Source organism: Elephas maximus, chromosome 20 (assembly GCF_024166365.1).
Source record: "Elephas maximus indicus isolate mEleMax1 chromosome 20, mEleMax1 primary haplotype, whole genome shotgun sequence".
Lineage (NCBI taxonomy): Eukaryota > Metazoa > Chordata > Mammalia > Proboscidea > Elephantidae > Elephas > Elephas maximus.
The window spans coordinates 20,387,076-20,407,205 of record NC_064838.1 but is presented as its reverse complement, the minus strand read 5'-3'; the positions used below and the strand labels follow the sequence as shown (position 1 = coordinate 20,407,205).

At 39.4% G+C, this 20,130-nt stretch overlaps 1 protein-coding gene across 1 annotated transcript in view; it reads left to right on the top strand.

The window, feature by feature from the left end:
• The window catches only part of SHQ1 (SHQ1, H/ACA ribonucleoprotein assembly factor), a 135,621-nt gene that overhangs the window by 14,991 nt on the left and 100,500 nt on the right, over nucleotides 1-20,130 (top strand). Inside the window, exons 5-8 of the mRNA XM_049862428.1 lie at nucleotides 296-408; nucleotides 5,938-6,065; nucleotides 17,004-17,158; nucleotides 19,601-19,654. Coding sequence (XP_049718385.1) covers nucleotides 296-408; nucleotides 5,938-6,065; nucleotides 17,004-17,158; nucleotides 19,601-19,654 — 450 coding nt within the window. The remainder of the gene's footprint in view (nucleotides 1-295; nucleotides 409-5,937; nucleotides 6,066-17,003; nucleotides 17,159-19,600; nucleotides 19,655-20,130) is intronic.

Here is a 20,130-nt window from a genome sequence, read left to right as displayed (position 1 = left end):
TTTATTCTAGTTTGTCTTTGATGTTAAACTTTTAGAGCCTTAATATGTGCTAATCGGTTTGCTTGTTATACAGATTAAATGAGGTGATTTATCTGAAAGTTTCCAGCAGGGCCTGGCAAGTAATAGGTGCTTACCAAACATTGGCTGGATTTGAATCTAAATGTCCTAGCTAGTATCATGGCTTACTGATCAATTAGATTCTCCCTGTCTTTTTGGCGTTTTGGACAAAATTTGTTTTTTAAATACTAAAGTAGGAGCTAATGATGATTCCCTTTTTTTTTCTGGGTCTTCTCAGGATGAATTGAGTGAAGTTATTGATATTGGGGACCCAGACTCTACTCCTGCAACTGAACGAAGGCAGAAACGCCAGGCTGCTGAGCTGGCCAAATTTGATCCTGACCATTACCTGTGAGTATTGAGTGTTTTCAGGATTAAATAATTGGCTTGAACTTTCTTTTTTAAAAAATTAAGTGTCGTTTTAACTATTCTATGTATGTGCTTTTTGAACTCTAGGAATTAATGATGGCTCAAAGCTCACCTGACATTCTGATGAGCCCATAGCCATTGTATCTGTGTGATATTGCGAACTGTCGCTTCACAGTTGCCCTTCCGAGCAACAGAACTCTTTAAGCATATTTCTTTGAATTTATACTTGCTAGGCTGAAAAACAGAACACTAAGCTCATGAGAGTGTTCGCACTTTTCTTTAGTAGACTTTCTGTCCTGATTAACGATTAAATGAAAATGTTTCAGTTTCTTCAAGAATTTAAATCTGTGTGTACTGTGTTTCCTGGCTGGTCCTGGGTCTTCCTGACACGTAGAATTAACACTAGCACCTGTAATCAAGGATTTGTTTCAAACGTGGTAGAGTTTCAATAAAATCTAAGTTTAAGTTCTGTTGTATTTTCTATATGTTCCTGCATTAATTGTGTCACTAGCGGTGATGCGTCTCTACATAGAGAGAGATTAGTAACTGCTGTCAAGTTGACTCCGACTCATGGCGACCTTACATACAACAGAACAAAACACTGTCTGGTCCTGTATCATCCTTACGATTACCGACGTGTTCGAGTCCATTTTGCTGGCTGTTGCGCCAGTCTATCTCACCAAGGCTTTCCCTCACCCTCACTGGCCCTCTGCTTCACAGACGTGATGTCCTTCTCCAGAGACCGATCCTGCTTGATGATGTGTCCAAAGCCAGCAAGTCGGACAGTGTTCTGTTGTGATCCATAAGGTTCCCACTGGCTAAATATCTGACGTAGATCACCAGGCCTTTCTTCCTAGTCTTCCTTAGTCTGGAAGCTCTGCTGAAACCTGTCCACCATGGGTGACCCTGCTGGTACTTGAAACACTGGTGGCATAGCTTCCAGTATCACAGCAACACTCAAGCCACCACAGTACGACAAACTGACAGATGGGTGGTGTGGAATATATCTCTGCTAGGCTTATATTTGCTTAAGAGGCTTAACTAATTAACGAACAGGTAAATAATCACTTGAGGAGAGACTGTGATGTCTCTCATGGGCCATGATCACATGTTGATGTAGGATCTCAATTATTGTTCTTTCCAAGCTCTGGGCCAACCATTTCTCCTCTGTTAGGTGCAGCCATAACAGTCATATCGCTTCATATTTGTACGGTGCTTTCTGCTTATCAAGCGCTCTCATGTGATTATTTAATTTCGTTTCCACAGCAGAGGAGAAAAGGAAGCTAAGGGACTTGCCCAACTTCACACCACTACTGAGGGGCTTGGCCAGGACTTTGAAAATTTTCCTCATCTGTTATCGTCTGTGTCCTTTCCACTAGTACTGTTTAACTGCAGTTGCTCTTGTGATTAACATGCCGTCTTCTGTGACACAGTAGGATACTAATTGGAATGTCAGCAACATGTCCTGTGATGTGCAGTTGCCTTGAGTGATTGTGGTGATAAATGGTGGGACTGTTGAACATCCTAAGGGAAGCTGGCTAAGAGCAGGGTATGTTATACTTCGGAGGACATCTGAGAGATTCAACTCCATTTATATTGCCATTTCTAATTAGCTTTATCTCTCCAATTGTGGTTTTAAAGGTCCACTGAAGAGTAATTTGAAGAAACCCATTTAAAATCACGCTGAATACTTAAAGTGGAAATTTCCTTGTCAGCAGATTTCTCAGGCAAGCATAAAAACAAAAGGAGCTTTACAAGAGTGAAATTTCAAGTGGGAGGGAGCTTAATTAGGAGAACTACCTATCTCTTCTCTTTTAAAACCAGAAGAATATCTGTATGGCCTGAGAGAATTAGGAAATTGGAATTTATAGTCAGAAGTGTGATATTAGAAGTAGCCTTATTTTTTTCCATCTTCTTTGTTTCGTTATCTAGAACTCATTTTCTTTAATGGTATGTATGACATGTTCTTTCCATTTCTGAAGGATTGGTTTTTCTTACGTGAGGGGTTTACATTTAGTCATGGGCTCCATCGGGAAAGCGGAGTCATGAGGTGCAGGTTCTGAGTGACTTTTTCTGGTAGCCGAAGACTTTGGCTATTTGTAATTTTCGTGTTACTCATTATTTATATTAGCTGACTGACTCACCCAAATGTGTTAATATTAAATGAAGTGCCAGTAAAGTTCTTCTGAATTTTCAATGAAAAAATTTTTTTTAGCTCAAAGCTTTTTTGTTGTTAATGGCTAATACAGTGGAGGAAAAAGGCTTATGTTAAATTCTCTGTAATCTACAATGCATGTGATAAATTGTATGTGTGATATATGTACATATATAAGTGGAATAGCTATATGTAATACATAATACATGATGTATTACATTAATGCAATATATGACATATTTTTAAGTTATTTAATTTCTTACTAGTCAGGATGTCTCCTCATACTGTCAGGTTTTTATTTTTTTTTTTTGGACTTAAAAAAAAACTAATATGAATGTTAGCCTAAGCAGGACACAGTTAGGGAGGTAAATTATATAGAAAATTTATACATTTCAAATGGCCAATGAGAAACATCACAGTCTGCCCTCAAGGATTGTTATTATTATGTTTAAAATCCTCTAATGTAAAATAAATTATTTTTGTTGGGGGGGGCGGCGGCAATATATTCTGCAGCCCAGCAGAGTGCTGCGCATATAATAGATGATTCATAAGCTTTTGTTATTTTTTGATTGTCCATTTCTTGGCTATTTATAATTCCTTTTGGGCATTATTTTTTACACCAGAATATGTTGAAGGGATCTTGAAACATCCCGTAATAATCATTCCTCTTTTGCTTATGATAACCAAGATTTCATATTTCTCTTACTGAGGGTTTTTTTTTTTTTTTCCTTTCCAAGCAAATTGTTTTTTTAAATGGTTGTTGTGTTTTTTTTTTTTTTTAACCCCAGCCATTTCATAAAATCTCACGTATTTCTTTGGGAGGAAATAGGAGAAGAATTTAGTCAATGTTCTAAATTATCTGTGAAGTAAGAAAAGTGACAAAAATGATAATATAACATTGAGGGTACCATTTTAAAATGTGATTTTGCGTTTCTATAAATTCGTAAAAGAAGGTGGTATACTGATAAAGCCTTTGGATTTACCGAGGTGATCATCTCAGGAATGCAAGTAGTAATTAGGGAGATAGGAAGAGGATCATATACTTACATCCAAGGTGACTCTCTATTCAAAACACCAAGCTTAGGAAAAGGCAATAGATAAACTTTCATTTATGCAATTTATTTGTTCAATAAGTATTTCTTTGAATGAATTGTGTGCCAGGCAGTGTTGCGTTGCAGGCACCAAGGATACTGTGGTGAAAACAATAAGGTCTCTTCACTTATGGAGCTTATGTTCTAGTGGGGGAAATAGACCGTATTTCTACTGTGATGATTGCTATGAAGAAAGAGCAGGCGAAGGATGTAGAGAGTGACTGGGCATCCCGCTGACTCCTCTGTTTTGCCATGTCCAGAATTGAACTGAGTCATCTTTCCTGTACAGTCTTCCTGAATTTTCTAATTCGGTTGAATGGCTATTTTTCACTACAGTCACCCAGGTTAGAAGCTGGGGGTTTGTCTTTGACTTCTGCTTTCTTATCCCACACATATGTTATGGATTGAATTGTGTCCCCCAAAATGTGTGTCGACTAGGCCATGATTCCCAGTGTGGTTGTCATCTGTTTTGTGATCTGATTACATATGTGTTATAAGTCCTATTATAAATCCTAGCCTCTGTGATGTTAATGAGGCAGGATTAGAGGAAGTTATGTTAATGAGGCAGGATTAGGTTGTATCTTGAGTCAATCTCTTTTGAGATATAAAAGAGAAGTGAGCAGAGAGGAGAGGGACTTCATGCCATCAAGAAAGAAGTGCCTGGAGCGGAGCACGTCCTTTGGACCCAAGGTCTCTGCACTGAGAAGCTCCTAGACCAAGGGAAGATTGATGATAAGGACCTTCCTCCAGAGCTGACAAAGAAAGCATTCTCTGGGAGCTGGTGTCCTGAATTCAGACTTCTAGCTTCCTAGACTGTGAGAAAATAAACGTTTGTTATAGCCATCCACTTGTGGAATTTCTGTTGTAGCAGCACGAGATAACTAAGACAGCATCCCATCGATCCTGAAGTTGTACCGTTTCTCTCTTTATTATTTCCTTCACTCTGTTTCTCTTCCTTATCTTTGTTTGGCATATTGCAGCTGTCACCTAATTGCCTAATTGGTATCTCTACCTCCAGCCGGGGCTTCTTCAACCCATCAGCCATAAAACTCCTGCTGTGATGTCTTACGTATGGAAAATGAAAATTTGCGTACATCCTTACTTGGTTCTCCTTTTACTTACAGCGTAGCTCCTAACTCCTTAGCATAGCATTGAACGTTTTCTGTGATCTGGACCCTGCTTGCCTCTGTCAACACTCTTCTTTCAGTCTCTGCGTACATTTTATTTTTAATTTACTTATTTTTTTATTGTGCTTTAGGTGAACGTTTACAGCTCAAGTTAGTTTCTCATACAAAAATTTATACACACATTGTTATGTGACCCTAGTTCTTATCCCTATAATGTGACCAAACATTTCTCCTTTCCACCCTGGCTTTCCCGTGTCCATTCAAACAGCTCCTATCCTCCTCTGCCTTCTCATCTTGCCTCTGGACAGGAGCTGCCCATTTAGTCTCACGTATCTGTTTGAACTAAGAAGCACACTCTTCATGACTATTGTTTTATGTTTTATAGTCTGAAGAGTTCGCTTCGGGAATGATTTTAACTGTGGGTTAACAGAGAGTTAGGGGGCCATATCTTCTGGGGTTCCTCTAGTCTCAGTCAGACCATTAAGTCTGGTTCTTTTCCTAGAATTAGAGTTCTGCACCCCACTTTTCACCTGTGCCAGGGATTCTCTGTTGTGTTCCCTGTCAGGGTGATCATTGGTGGCAGCTGGGCACAATCTAGTTCTTCTGGTTTCAGGCTGATGGAGTCTCTGGTTTATGTGGCCCCTTTTGTCTCTTGAGCTAATAGTTTCCTTGTATTTTTGGCGTTTTTCATTGTGCTTTGACAAGGCTTGAATTTTTTCAATTCTTTCAACTTAAATGCCAAGTGTGTTCTTCCCTTTTGGCTGTCTGACTCCAGGTCTTTACACATTTCATTATAATGTTTTACTTTGTCTTCTCGAGCTGCCCTTTGAAATCTTCTCTTTAGCTCCTATACTTCATCATTGCTTCCATTCACTTTAGGTACTCTACTCTCTTATGTATCTTCTATTTAAAGAGATCAGACATGCCAAATATTCCTCTAGTCAGATGCTTAGTTTTTGTTTTATTATGATTAGTAACCATGAAGAAAGTAAATTCAGTGCTCAGCCTTTCCTTGAAATGTACTTTGAATTAAGAGCCTTATTTGTAGTGTTACTGTGATGAGTTGAGGTGAAATTTTAAAAAATGAAAACCAGCCTAGTCCTATATAAGAAGCCCATTCCATTTTTTTCCCCCCCAGAGCTGACTTTTTTGAAGATGAGGCAATTGAACAGGTTTTGAAGTATAAACCTTGGTGGACTGATACATATTCAAAAATGGTGGCTTCTTTGGGAAAGAGCCAGGAGCAAGAAAATCATGCTGCACTAGGTAAGAAATTAAAAATTAGGCTCATTTGTTTAATTCTAAAATCTCACGGACACGGTTACCAAGCTTACCCCTCCCTATTTTGTAAGCATACTTACATGCTTCATCACAATGAGTCAAAACCGACTTGACAGCAACAGGTATTTAGTAAGCATATAGTTGTAATTGCCTCATAAAGTGGTTTGCTAATTTTGGAAATGGGGTCTTCACTCCTGATTGGAAATTGCCACTCAATAATAGACGGATTTTTCCTGGAAAATTCTTTTGAAGTACTTTTTCCTTTTGAATCATTGGGGTCCTTTTTAATTTTTTAGTAAATTTAGGGAAATTAACACATAGACATTTGTAGTTATTGAGTCATCTTCTTGGAAGATCTGAACGTTCCTCTGTGGTAAGGGTGTTTAAGTATTAGTAATGTGGGAAAAGGTCCAGTTCTCTTTGTCTGTTAAATGAATTTGCCTGTTGAATGAATTTGATTTGTCTTCCCCACAAACGGTTTTATGAGGAAGCAGGAATCTTCAGAGCCTTACTTACCTTAGAGAGAACAGGTGGACCAACTTTTACCAATGAAAGCTGAGCTGGGACTTTTATGAGCCACAAGAGATGGCTGAGCCCTGTTTAACGTTAAACCAAATGTTATCCACAAAGAGTCCTTTCTTAGATGGTCGTTTTATTACCACCTTCTCTGAGTGGATGGCTGATGTATTAAGTCTATAAATTAAAAACATAACAGTTTCAGATAGATGAAGAATAGAAGACCTACATTTTCTGTCACACCGATTTAGCTTTATATACTAATAAAACTTTAATGTTTAAGTGAAAGAAATACACACACACTCATGCACACATCTGTACATATACACATATACATACTTTCTGAGGGATATTATGCAGAATATAGGATCTCCTCACCACTGTTGACAACCAGTGTTAACAAATTGGACGTACTTTTTAATGCCTGTTGTTGTTAGCAGCCGTTGAGGTGGCCCCTGACTCGTGGGAATCCCATGGACAACAGAACAAAACGCTGCCTGGTCCTGTGTCATCCCCATGATTGGTTACAAATGGGACCATTGTGATTTGTAGGATTTTTGTTGGCTGATTTTTGGAAGTAAGATACCCACATCTAAATATTTGCTTAAGAAATTTATACACATAAGCTCATATATGTTTTGCCGTTACCTTTTTTCAGTTTGTAGTATATCTTTCAGAGCTTCCATATCAGCACTTACAGACCTCCCCAAGTCTTTCATGGCTGTCTAATATTTTGTTGGATATCTGCATCATAGCCGATGGATATTTGGGCTGTTTACTATTGGTGGACATTTGGATTGCTTACAGTTCTCTGTTACAGGTAATGTCGTGGCCTTTGACCACTCAGTCTGAAGTAACTGCAGGGACTCTATCACATCATACTATTTTGATTCTCTGCATAGCAAGTAATCACTCTTTCAAATTTTTCTTGTTTATTTATTAATTTTTGTTATTTCTCACCATAAGAGGGAAAACATATTTTTTTTCTTGTGCTTTAAGTGAAAGTCTATAATTCAAGTCAGTTTCTCATAGAAAAACTTACACACACATTGTTACATGACCCTAGTTGGTCTCCCTACAACCTGATCACACATTCCTTCTCTCCACCCTGTATTTCCCTTGTCCATTCAACCAGCTCCTGTCCCCCTCTGCCTTCTCATCTTGCCTCCAAACAGGAGCTGCCCACATAGTTGCATGTATCTACGTGAGCTAAGAAGTGCACCCCTCACCAGTATCATTTTATGTCTTATAGTCCAGTTGAATCTTTGTCTGAAGAGTTGGCTTACAGAATGGTTTTAGTATGGGGCTAACAGAGAGTCGGGGGGCCACGACCTCTGGGGTCCCTCCAGTTTCAGTCAGACCATTAAGTCTGGTCTTTTTACTAGAATATGAGGTCTGCATCCCACTTTTCTCCTGCTCCATCAGGGATTCTCCGTTGTGTAAGAGGGAAAACATCTTAAAGGCAGAGAATTTAGCTTGTTATCTGCCATATTTTCAGTGTCTAACATAGTGCCTGTTACATAATAGGTGCTCAATAAATATTTGTAGACCAGATACTGTAGTACACATTTTTGTGGTTACTTTTGAGTAGTCTAGATCATCCAAAATGAATAAATAGATAAATCAACTCTAATGGACAGCAGAAAATCATTTATGATGACTCTTCTTACATTTATGGTTCTCACCAGAATGTGGATTTCATATTTGATTTGTGTTCAAGAATCTTTCAGAGACTTCACACATTATATAGAGAAATTTTCAGGTGTAGGAGGATTGTTAACACAACTTAGAGAGCTGCCTGTTTATGCCATGTGGATCTGCTTAAAAATTTGTTCAAACTTAAGTCATCAAGGATATCAACTGGTCTGAGTGAGTTTCCCGAATTTTAGGACAGTATCTTAACACGGTGGTGTGGGAGGAAATTGGTGGTTGCATAGTTGAGTTTTCCATCCACAAGGGTGAGCTAGTTGCCCTACAAATCAAGAGAAGGCATTACCTTTAATTTAAATTCTACCTTGCTCTACTTGGATAAATTGTAGGTGGTTCTTATTCCTGTTTTTTTTTGTGTTAGCAGCGCTTTCCGTTAGTTCTTCATACATCCCTGTTAACAGGAAATAGAGCCAGTCTGTCGTTTTAAGCACTGGCCCTCCTGACCTTTCATCTGACCTGTGGCATGTATCCAGACTGATGCTTCAGGAGCAGTCGTAGTCTGCTGAGCTATTTTAGTGATTCATTCTAAAAACCAGCTTTAAAAATAGCAGGGGTGTGTGATCTGAGGTAGAATAGAAACTCTTCGAAATATGCCAAATATAGGGGTAAGTATAGGATACTTGGAAAACACTGGTGGCATAGTGGTTTAGAGCTACAGCCGCTAAGCAGAAGCTGGCAGTTCGAATTCACCAGGTGCTCCTTGGGAACTCTATGAGGCAGTTCTGCTGTGTCCTATAGGGTCGCTATGAGTTGGAATCGACTCAGTGGCAACAGGTTTGTTTTGGTTATAGGATACTGGAAACCCTTTTGGCGTAGTAGTTAAGAGCTATGGCTGCTAACCAAAAGGTCAGCAGTTCGAATCTGCCAGGAGCTCCTTGGAAACTCTATGGGGTAGTTCTGCTCTGTCCTATAGGGTCGCTATGAGTTGGAATCGACTTGACGGCAGTGGGTTTGGGTTTTTTTTGGTTTATAGGATACTAGCTAAAAATGGGGCTCCGAGTTTAACTTCCTGCTCCACCACAGACTAGTGTGTGATCTTGAAAGTCCTCTGGGTTGCTGTAGAAGTCCTATAATACCTGTCTTATGGAGTTGTGAGGATTGAATGAGACAATGTACTTAAAATCCTTAGCAGATTGTAAAATCAGCGGTAGGAGAGCCAGGCATCAAATGACTTCCCTGTGAAATTACAATTTTTACATATTTACCAAAGTTTCTAAGTGAAAGTTTTGAATGAGATTTTTCTTTCCTTTTTTTTTTTTCTTTTCTTGTTCAAATATTTGAGACGGTAAGAATTGGAGGAATAAATTAAAGTATGTTGAAGGATAAAATATGTGTTTCCAGGATAAAATATGAGAGAAAAGAAATAAACCTTGAAGTTGGCCATTTAGCCCAGGAGCAGGATACTCCTATTTTTCTTTGTTTTTCCTTGCCTCCCGGGCCCCCTTCTCATCTGTTTCATAGCAGCCGGGCGTTCGCTCATTAATACTCCTTCAGTCAGATGTGGCTAGCCAGATACAGGAGTGCAGGTGAAGGGTGGATTTTGATTCCTCTTCTGTCATAAACTATTAGCCTGGTTTACTTTGAATTCCAGATACTTCTTAGGTGGTGAACTTTTGTCCCTATCTTTGCCTTGGATATGATTCTTGTCATTTTCATTGTAGCCCTGAGTTATAACACTAAGACTTTTATTAACATCTTCAGCTTTATAATGATCCCAACTTTCCTCCCCAGAGGCTTGTAAATGGAAGTGCTAAATGCTCTGTTCCCACTGAGCCCTATCTTCACAAGGATGGGCTCACCACATTTCCCATATTGTCTTTCAGTGGTTAATCTCAGCCCAAGAGTCTTGGCACATTACTACTTGCTCTGACACCACATAGCGTTTATAGTCAGTGAACTTGCAAGCAGGGGCATCCTGTTCAGCACCAATGAGCCCCTCCGTGTTTGTAGAGATAGCTGTCTGTGTCAGCTTTGGAAGTTGTAGCACTGCAGGGCTGCCCATTCAGACTAAAGGCTTGAGTGCCCCGTGCTTTCGTCGGGTTCCTTTGATGTGCATCCAGTAAGGGTACAGTGGAATAGACAGCTTTGCATTATTCTGAGAGGAGCCAGGTTGTGAATGATTTAGTTTTTGCCCTAGAGAAGGCAGGGATGTTTGGGAGTGGAATTTAGAGAGGAAGGGAGAATTTATTTATTTGTTTGAATTTTTTTTTAGTTGTGCTTTAAGTGAAAGTTTACAGTTCACATCAGTTTCTCATACAAAAACTTATACACACATTGTTATGTGACCCTATTGTTCTCCCTGTAACGTGACAGCACGTTCCTCCTCTCCACCCTGTATTTCCCGTGTCCATTCAATCAGCTCCTGTCCCCCTCTGCCTTCTCACCTTGCCACCAAACAGGAGCTGCCCACTTAGTCTCATGTATCTACGTAAGCTACAAAGCACACTCCTCCCCAATATCATTTTATGTCTCATAGTCCAGTCTAATCTTTGTCTGAAGTGTTAGCTTCAGGAATGCTTATAGTTTTGAGCTAACAGAGAGTCCGGGGGCCATGTCCTCTGGGGTCCCTCTACTCTGAGTCAGATCATTACATCTGGTCTTTTTACTAGAATTTGAGTTCTGCACCCTACTTTTCTCCTGCTCCATCAGGGACTCTCTGTCGTGTTCTCTGTCAGGACAGTCATTGCTGGCAGCTGGGTACCATCTAGTTCTTCTGGTCTCAGGCTGATGGGAGGATTTAAAAGTAGCAAAACTAGAAAATAGTCAGGAGAGAAAGAGACCTCTGACTGACATCTTTGCATTCTGATGGGGGCCCCTTTGCAGTTCTCAAAGGTATTGACAGGGTTTTTAATGTTGGGCCATGGTCCTGGGCCAATTGCTTCAACCTGAGGGCAACGGTTTCTTTCCCAAATGAATTGAGTGTTCAGCTGGCTTTTGTTTCACTGTAGATTATTTTTAGAAGTATAATTAACTGAAATGTTGTGAATTACATAGCAAAGCTGCTTTGTAGTGTAGCTAAGTCATACAAATGGTTGACAAATGTTACTTATGGTGGCAATCACCCAAGTATTACTGGCACTGCATCTGTAGCTTTTTCCAGTACTGCTGCTCGGTGAGACCTGGATTGTATGCAGACCTTCCCAAGTCACCCTTTGGGTGCTGTGATTTACGACTCTAATAAAAAAGGCCATGGAGAACTCCGGCATTTGGTTTCTCTAGTGTTTTCCTGGATGGTTGTTGTTTGTCATTCCCTGGTTTCTTTGCTTGAATACAGATTTTAAATATGTTTGTGTATTATGAATGAATGAGGTAGGCCAAAATAGTGCTTAAAAACCCTCAGAAAAAGGTGGTGGTACGTTAAGGACAGGCTGGGGGCACCTTGCCTGCATGAATGCAGAAGAGTACATTCAGGGAGGCTTTCCTGATGTCCACAGTCACTGAACGTTACCTGTAATAGGTGGTGTCACTTACCAGGCGGTAATGTAGCATCAGGACCTGCAGTTCTCAGATCAACCTTTACAAATCATTAAACTTACACAGGTATGATTACTCAGGAATGGAGGCGTAAACATGAGTTGAAGTGTTGTTAAATGGTTATAGGCACACTTACTTGACGACTCACAGTTATGTGGAAGCAGAGATCTTTATTAGTCAACTAGGATGTAAAGCTTTTTCTCTTGTGAGATAATATCATCGTGAACACCTGGCGCTATCCTATTAGCTAAATTAATGAACATCTCAAAAACTATACCTGAGGGAACAGTCTGTCTCTAAACCTTCTTGCTAAATACAAGAGGGTCTTAGAATACTTTGCCAGGTGTACTTTCTTCATGCAATGAATAGGTTCTTGAACAAAAACCCCCCAAAAAAACCCAGACCCATTGCTGTCGAGTTGATTCTGACTCATAGCAACCCTATTAAATGCATTCTTATAGCTATTTGTGGTTTACATAAATATTGTTTGTACAAATACATTTTTTTTACATGGGATTTCTAATGAAAAATGGTTATATAAATATATTTCAAAAACCTGTGTTTTACACTAATATATTCTAATGAAGTAAGGAACATTGCTTCTAGTAATTTAAAATAAGTGTATTTGAGGCTTTTTCCCTGAGGACAGGCAACAAAACTGCTGGAAGCCTTAAAACAAACAGAAGCCACGTTAAATTCAAGGCTTGTAAGAGAGGACAGAAATGAGTTTGGAAAGGGATCCATCATGTGTGAGTAATCATACTCGCTTCCTTCTGGCTTTTGCCAGGTTGTGATGAGCAGAAGGAAACCCTGGTGGCATAGTGGTTAAGTGCTATATCTGCTAACCAAAGGGTCGGCAGTTCGAATCCACCAGGTGCTCCTTGGAAACTCTATGGGGCAGTTCTACGCTGTTCTGTAGGGTCGCTATGAGTCAGAATCGACTTGACGGCACTGGGTTTGGTTTTTATTTTTTTGATGAGCAGAAGGGCAGAGACGGGAAGGAACTGGGTAGCTAGCTATGAAGAGTGGTCTGGGAATGTTCAAAAGGCAGTAGGATACTTTTTGGTCTCTGAAAAGGTGGCAGAGACAGCCTGTTGTCTCCTTTCCTTTTAGTAAGAGGCCTTCCTGCATTATAGCTGGGTATGTGACCACTCTGCTAGTGACCCCAGTTCCTTCCCTTGCTTGTAACTGGGTGTGGTCATGTGACTAAGTCCTGGCTGATGGGCAGTGATACGTACAATTTCTGAATCAGTTCTTTAAGAAAGAAGGTGCTTGTTATCCTCTTCTTATTTTCTGCTTTCCATTTAGTTGGAAAATGGTAAACCCCTTGCTGCAGCTCTCTTGGAGCCAGAGATGGTGGTCATGTGATGGGGATGCTGGTGCCCTACCAGCACTGGGTCATTCCAGGGTCAGGATGGTAGTATGAGAGAGAGACTCATGTCTTACTTAAGTCACTGTATTTTGGGCTCTTTGTGATAGCAGCTTAGCCTGTCATTACCTATATGTGATCAGCAGTTCTAAAAGCTAGAGAGAAAGAGTTGAAAGGTATTTTGACTTTACTTTGATCTGAAGCACCAAAACTGGAAGCTGAATGTTCCTCATACTGTGCTTAAACATTTTTTTAAGTGAATTTGAAAGTACTTCTCTCACGGGGCATGGAAGGAAGATCGTTAGTTTGAGAGGTAATGGATTGAAAACACTTTGACTTAGAGGTAACTTTATATATCTAGATGTTTGTTCCTTTAAAAATTGTGCTAGGTAGTGGGCCATGTTTACTTATAATAGCTAAGAACTAAGCATATTTATGTTTTTAGCTGTTACTTTCTGTAAATCTTCCCCTAAGACAAGATGTATTTAACTTCGTATGTACAAAACCCATTGCCGTCAATTCCGATTCATAGTGACGCTATAGGAGAGCGTAGAACCACTCCATAGGGTTTCCAAGGAGTGGCTGGTGGATTCGAACTGCCCACCTCTTGGTTAGCAGCCGAGCTCTTAACCACTGCGATAATAATGATTATGCTTTGTTAACTAAGATAATACATAATTGAATAAAGCCAGTTGCCATCAAGTTGATTCCCACTCGTGACAGCTCCACGTGTCAGAGTAGAGCTGTGCTCTATGGGGTTTTCCAGTGGCTGATTTTTCGGAAATAGATCATCAGGCCTTTGTTCTGAGGCGTCCCTGGGGGAACTTGAACCACCAGCCTTTCAGCAAACAGCTGAGCACGTTAACCGTTTGGACCACGCACAGACTTGAATAGAAAAACATATCCCATGGTCCTTTATCATCTATAACTCTAAGACTTTATGTGGAGAGAGCAGTTCGTGATGGTGTGTAAATCGTAGGCATCCGTGGAAACCTAGAGGGAACTGCAGTTCTATACTTGCTCGCCTTACCAGTGATGACCTAAAGTGTTCTGTTTTATCACTGGCATTTATTAAGTATTTCAGCTTGTGTTTTAGTCTGAGTAGCCAACATTTGATAAGATGGTTGATAGGAGGAAAAAATAGCTTTTCTCTTTTATATCAGTAAGTACTTGAAAAATGGAAATGGGGAAAATACTATATTTGCAAGAGTGACAAAAACTGAAAATACATCGAAATAATGTTTAATAACAAAAAGCACCAGATCTGTTTGACAAAGGTGGTGGTACAGTCCAGTGGAAAAAGATGGATTACTTAATAAACTGTGCCGGCACAATTAACTATTCATCTGGAATAAACCGAAATCTTAAAACATATGACAAAATTACTTCCAGATGGATTAAAAACCTCATGTAAGAAATGAAACAGTAAATCTTAAAGAGAACCTAACAGACTTCATGTACAATCCAAGGATAGGGGCAACCTTAACCATGGCTATAAAGCCAGACTCTGTAGAATTGTTGTATGTTTGTTGTATATATTGCCACCAAAAAAAAAAAAAGGCCAAGGAGACGGTGGAGGAAGAAAAGTAAAAAAGAAAAGATGGACATGTTTGGCTGCGTAAAAAGTAAATACTTCAATGGCAAAAAATGCTGTAAACGAAGTCAATAGAAAAGTGGTAGATGCGTAGAGACAACTTGGGTTCCTATCTCTAATATACAAAGAGTTCTTACAAATTTGACAAGATAGCCACCCAATAAAAAAGAATGGGCAAAACAAAATGAAAATGGCAATTCACAGGAGAGCAAATCCCCATGGCCAGGAAGCATATGAAATAATGCTGAAGATTTAGCAGTTAGAAAAATATGAATTGAAATAACAATGATGTGTCACTGTGTTAGTTTTCTGTTGTTTCATAACAAATTCCCTTAAATTTAGCACCTTAACACAACATACAGTTATGTTCTGACAGTTTTTGTGGGCCAGGAGTCTAGGCATGGCTTAGCTGGGTCCTCTGTTCAGGGTCTCATCTAATCTAGGTGTTGGCAGCTGTGTTCTCTTCTAGGTTTCTGGGTCCTCTTCCAAGCTCCCATGATTGTAGGCAGAATTCTGTTCGTTGTGGCTATAGAACTAAGGTCTGTGCTTTCTTCCTTAGTCAGCTGGGGGTGCTTAGATCTTAGGGGCCCCACAGTTCCCTACAATGGCCTTCTCACAGGCCCTGTTATAGTAGGACAGCTTATTTCTTCAAAACCAACAGGCCAGTCTCTGGCTCTAGTCAGCTAATAACGTAACGTAATTGTGGGAGTGATGATTCTGTCACCTTTGCCCTATTCTGTTAGAAGCAAGTCACAGGTTCCACCCAACACAATGACATAATGTAACGGGGGCCGTCTTAGAATTCTGCCTGCTACAGCCATGTTACATCCATTGCACTGGGAAACGATTGGAAAAAAAAAAAAAACCTGTTACATTTATTGCTGGAGGGGGTGGAAGGTATGTGTAAGAAGGGGAAGGTCTATGCTGTGAGTTTGGTTTTGGTTTTTTATGCATGACTGTTAGAAGGGAGAGTTACTGCTGCCTTTAAGTAACCCGAAACCAAACCCACTGCTGTTGAGTCGATTCTGGCTCATAGTGACCCTATAGGACAGAGTAGAACTGTCCCATATGGTTTCCAAGGAGCGGGTGGTAGATTTGAACTGCCGACCTATTGGTTAGCAGCCGAGCTCTGGTTACACTGCGCCACCAGGACCCCAGCTTGTAAGTAAAGTATCTTTTAAAAACACATAGACTTTTTGATACAATGAGTCTACTCTTGAGAATCTGTTTTATGGAAATCAAGCCTATAATATCCAAGGGTATAAGACAAAGACATTTATTGCAGCATTATTAGCAGTGGCAGAAAACTGTAAGCAAGGTGAATGCTCATCAGTGGGGGAATGGTTGGATAGAACAAGGTACACCGTGGAATATTATACTCCCTTAGAAAAATTAGCTAAGTACTAATTGACTTGGAGGGATTGGCAAGAGGTATTACTGAGTGAAATAGGCTAGATGCAGAAAAGTGACCTAATTCTTACGGGAGAAAAGGTATCAACTCCCTTATGTGTACATTCGTGTGTCTATATTTGATTACATGAATGTGGCAAAAGTGCGGAATGACGTATACTAAGTTTTTAACGTGGGGGAGGCTGTTGATGAAGATGAAGGTGGGGAGAGGGTGCCAAGGAAAAGCAGGCTGTACTGAAATGTGGGGGAGGCTGCTGATGAAGATGAAGGTGGGGAGAGGGTACCAAGGAAAAGCAGACTGTATTGAAAAGACGCATCTTCTTCCCACTAGTCTAATACGCACAATGTAGCTACTTCATGCATTTATGTGCAACTTTGTGTACATGTATGTAATGTTAAAAGAATAAAGAACATGCCCTTAAAATTGATCAGTATATCAGGACATTCCTGTTTCTTTGTATGGAAATTTTTAAATGGATGATGAGTGTTTTCAGAGTTCTCTACTTAGCTCTTATACTTTTTTTGTTGTCAAAATGTATCATCTTAATTTTAAAGTCAATAACTGGTATTTAGATGTCTTAAATATAAAACGCTAGCAAAAAAAAAAAGGCAGTTGGGAAATAAGGAAAAAATGTTGTTTAGAAATTTTTCCTTTGTACAGCGAGTACATAGTCCTTAACATAACTAAGCGTGAAGTCTAGTTAAAAAGTAGTTTACATATGTAGAGTTAAATAGAAATAACTCTTATTTCAGTTTCTATAATCAAAGTTCAATTTTTGACAAGCTTTTCCACACTGGGGTTTTACAAAACTGAATGAAACATCTAATGTTTATAAGCATTTTCTTCTAGTGTCTTTTTCTGAAGATGAGAAATACCAGCTACGAAAATTTGTCAATAAATCTTACCTGCTGGATAAGAGAGCCCAGCGTCAAGTGTACTACAGTTTGATTGATATCCTTCTGGCCTATTGCTACGAAACTCGTGTCACCGAAGGGGAGAAGAATGTAAGTACATCTGTGTCTGTGCATGTTGGCATGCGTTACAGTGCTAAGGAAACTCTGTTAGAGCACCCGCTGTCTTCCTGAGAGTCCAACCTGTTAGGATTAGTCATTTAGGAGATGCTGCAGGCAGAAGGGTGGGTGTGTGTTGGTGGTGGACAGGACCATGAAAGGATAGTGCTTATTTGGTCGTCTTCTTTTCTCTCTTGACATTAGTCTGTACCAAGTAGCAGAGTGGGGAAGTTTAAGAAATTAAGGCTGAGGGTAGAGAACCAAGATCCTGAACTCTTATCTCTGTTTGTGGGGCACTGGCTAAGCATTTGGCTGCTAACCAAAAGGTTGGCGGATTGAACCCACCAGCTTCTCCGAGGGAGAGAGGCATGGTGGTCTGTTTCTGTAAAGATTGGAAACCCTTCGGGGATAGTTCTGCCCTGTCCTATGAGGTCATTAGGGGTCGAGTTGACTCGATGGCGGTGATTTTCATGTCTTTTAGGAGCTGACTAGCCAAAGAGGAGGGCTGTTGTTACATGACCCCTGTCATTGGCAAGACCGTAAATTTTACCATACCCATCTGTACTCTTTCTTCAAGCTGTCAGTTAGCAAATTCGAGATATACTAGCGTCTTACAAAAAAAGAAATCTTCGCGTTTATCTTCAAGTGAGCTGCTATTCACATAGTGTGTGTGCTTCTGAAAAATTGTATGTAAATCATATTTTTAAAACTACTGAATCACATTTTTTTGCTTTCTAAAGGATTCTTATATAAATCATCTGTAAATTATCATTTTTTAAATAATACAGATTTTGTAATATCCCTTCTTAAACCACACTTGATTTTATAAACCAAGAGCTAAATTTCTTTCTCACCTATATCACGGATCATATATAAACTAAAAACCAAGTCCATTGCTGTTGAGTCAATTCCTACTCATAGCCACCCAGTAGTAAAGAGTAGGACTGCTCCATAGGGTTTCTAAGGCTGTAATCTTTACAGAAGCAGACAACCCCATCTTTCTTCAATGGAGTGGTTGGTGGATTTGAACTACCAAACTTTCAGTTCGCAGCTGAGTTCTTAACCACCGAGCCACCAGGGCTCCTTGATTGTATATAAAAAGGCTGGGAAACCAAGTACTGTATTTTTGTGCAAATAACATGTGCCTACTACATTTGTTTGCCAGCCCTGCCCTCCCCTCACTAAGTATTTTCATAAGTGCCGCTATGCCATTTTTTTTTAACTTGTTGCTATGAAAAATTAGCTTAGTGTGCTTAGAAAATACCTCGTGGGAGGAGGGCATGGTTGACAAACGTAGAAGGCACACATTATTTGTGGAAAAATATGGCAGTCTTTCTAGTTCATGTGTGCCCATACTTGTTTATAATTGTCCTTGCTCAAGAAATTATTTTTTACCTGAGCATATTTTTCCTCTTTTTAAAATTATACAAATAATTAATGTTGTAAAGGAAAATGCACACATGAAGAAAACAATTAAAATTCTTTGAAATGTCAGCCATCAGAAATGACACCTATTATAAGGTGATGTATCTCTTTCCAGTCTTCTTTTAATGGACATATGTATGTGTATATGTGTATTTACATTGGAGCAGGACACATATATATATATATATTAGATAATTTGCTTTCCTCACTCAACATCATAACATTAGCATATCATTAGAATTAGAATTCGATATGTGCCATATTTCTTGTTGTCACGATTCTGAAAATTTCTAAGGTGATTCTTGAGGTTTGCATTTGACTCCAAAATGAATATTAATATCTAATATTATCAAGGGCATAATATAACTGAAAATGCTTTTTTCCACTCATCTTTTAAAGATGCTACAATTGGAGAAAAATTTTTTTTCACAAATAAGATGCTTCATATTATTGCTTGGAGAAAATGGGTGTTCAATTATACTTGATAAAACTTACCATTTGATTCTTGTATTTGCATATTTGAGATCAAGAAGTCTTGCAGCTTTGAGACCATCTCTAGAATTTGCTTATTCTTACAAGCATTTTCTGCAAGACCAAATTTTTGAGCAACGACTTAAGTGCCAGAGACGCACTTCCATACTATCTTTGATTCTTTTGGTAGGTTGCTTACGGAATGTTTGGGAGACACGTAACTTATCTGAGAAGGACAGAAATTGAATAATCTTCACTTTGCTTTAAAAGTTCCACAGCCCCTAGTTATTTGCTCTTTTGTTCTGGCACTCTTATCAGCGAAAAAGCTGTATTTTATGAAATTCCAAGGAGAGTAGGCTGCAACTTGCTTCTGCTAGCCTCTCCATTGGTGAAGCGATTATTTTTCTGCAGTCGTGAACTCCTCTTAGTCCTTACATATGTCAGTACCACTCAGACACTGTTGGAGTAAATAGATATATTTGTTTTCTTTTTAAGTGGCATTACCTCTAATGTGGCGGTACTCTTTTCTCCAAAACAAAGGTTGAATCTGCATGGAATATCAGAAAATTGAGTCCAACACTGTGCTGGTTCGAGGTATGCTTTTCAGTTGCAATTGTTTAGATTTTGTTCACCCAGTTATTCTTCCGTCATTGTTAGTTCATTTTGGGTAGTTCAAGCAATTCCTTGACTTTTTAATTTTTTATGTAGAAGCTTTATTATGTAAGTTTGTTTTATTATGTAAGTTTGTTTTTCGTCTTTTTAATGAAATTCTGATTCCATTTGTTACCCTAATCATAGTGTGCTGATGAAGCCAGGCTGGGTATTTTGGAAGGTGAGGAGAGGGACACAGTTTGTAGAAAGAATGGGGGCGTGGTTTGTTGGGGAGGAGTGGGGGATGGAGTGTGAGGCCTGTTTGTAAGTTGGCCATATATTGGGTCTCAGAGCTCAAAGATGGGAATCAAACCCAAGCAATACTACTACTTGCTGCCACTTATTTGTCTCCAAGGACCGTGCAAAACATTTTGCATATATTGCCTCATCTGTTACCTTTGATACATTCTTGAGGCATT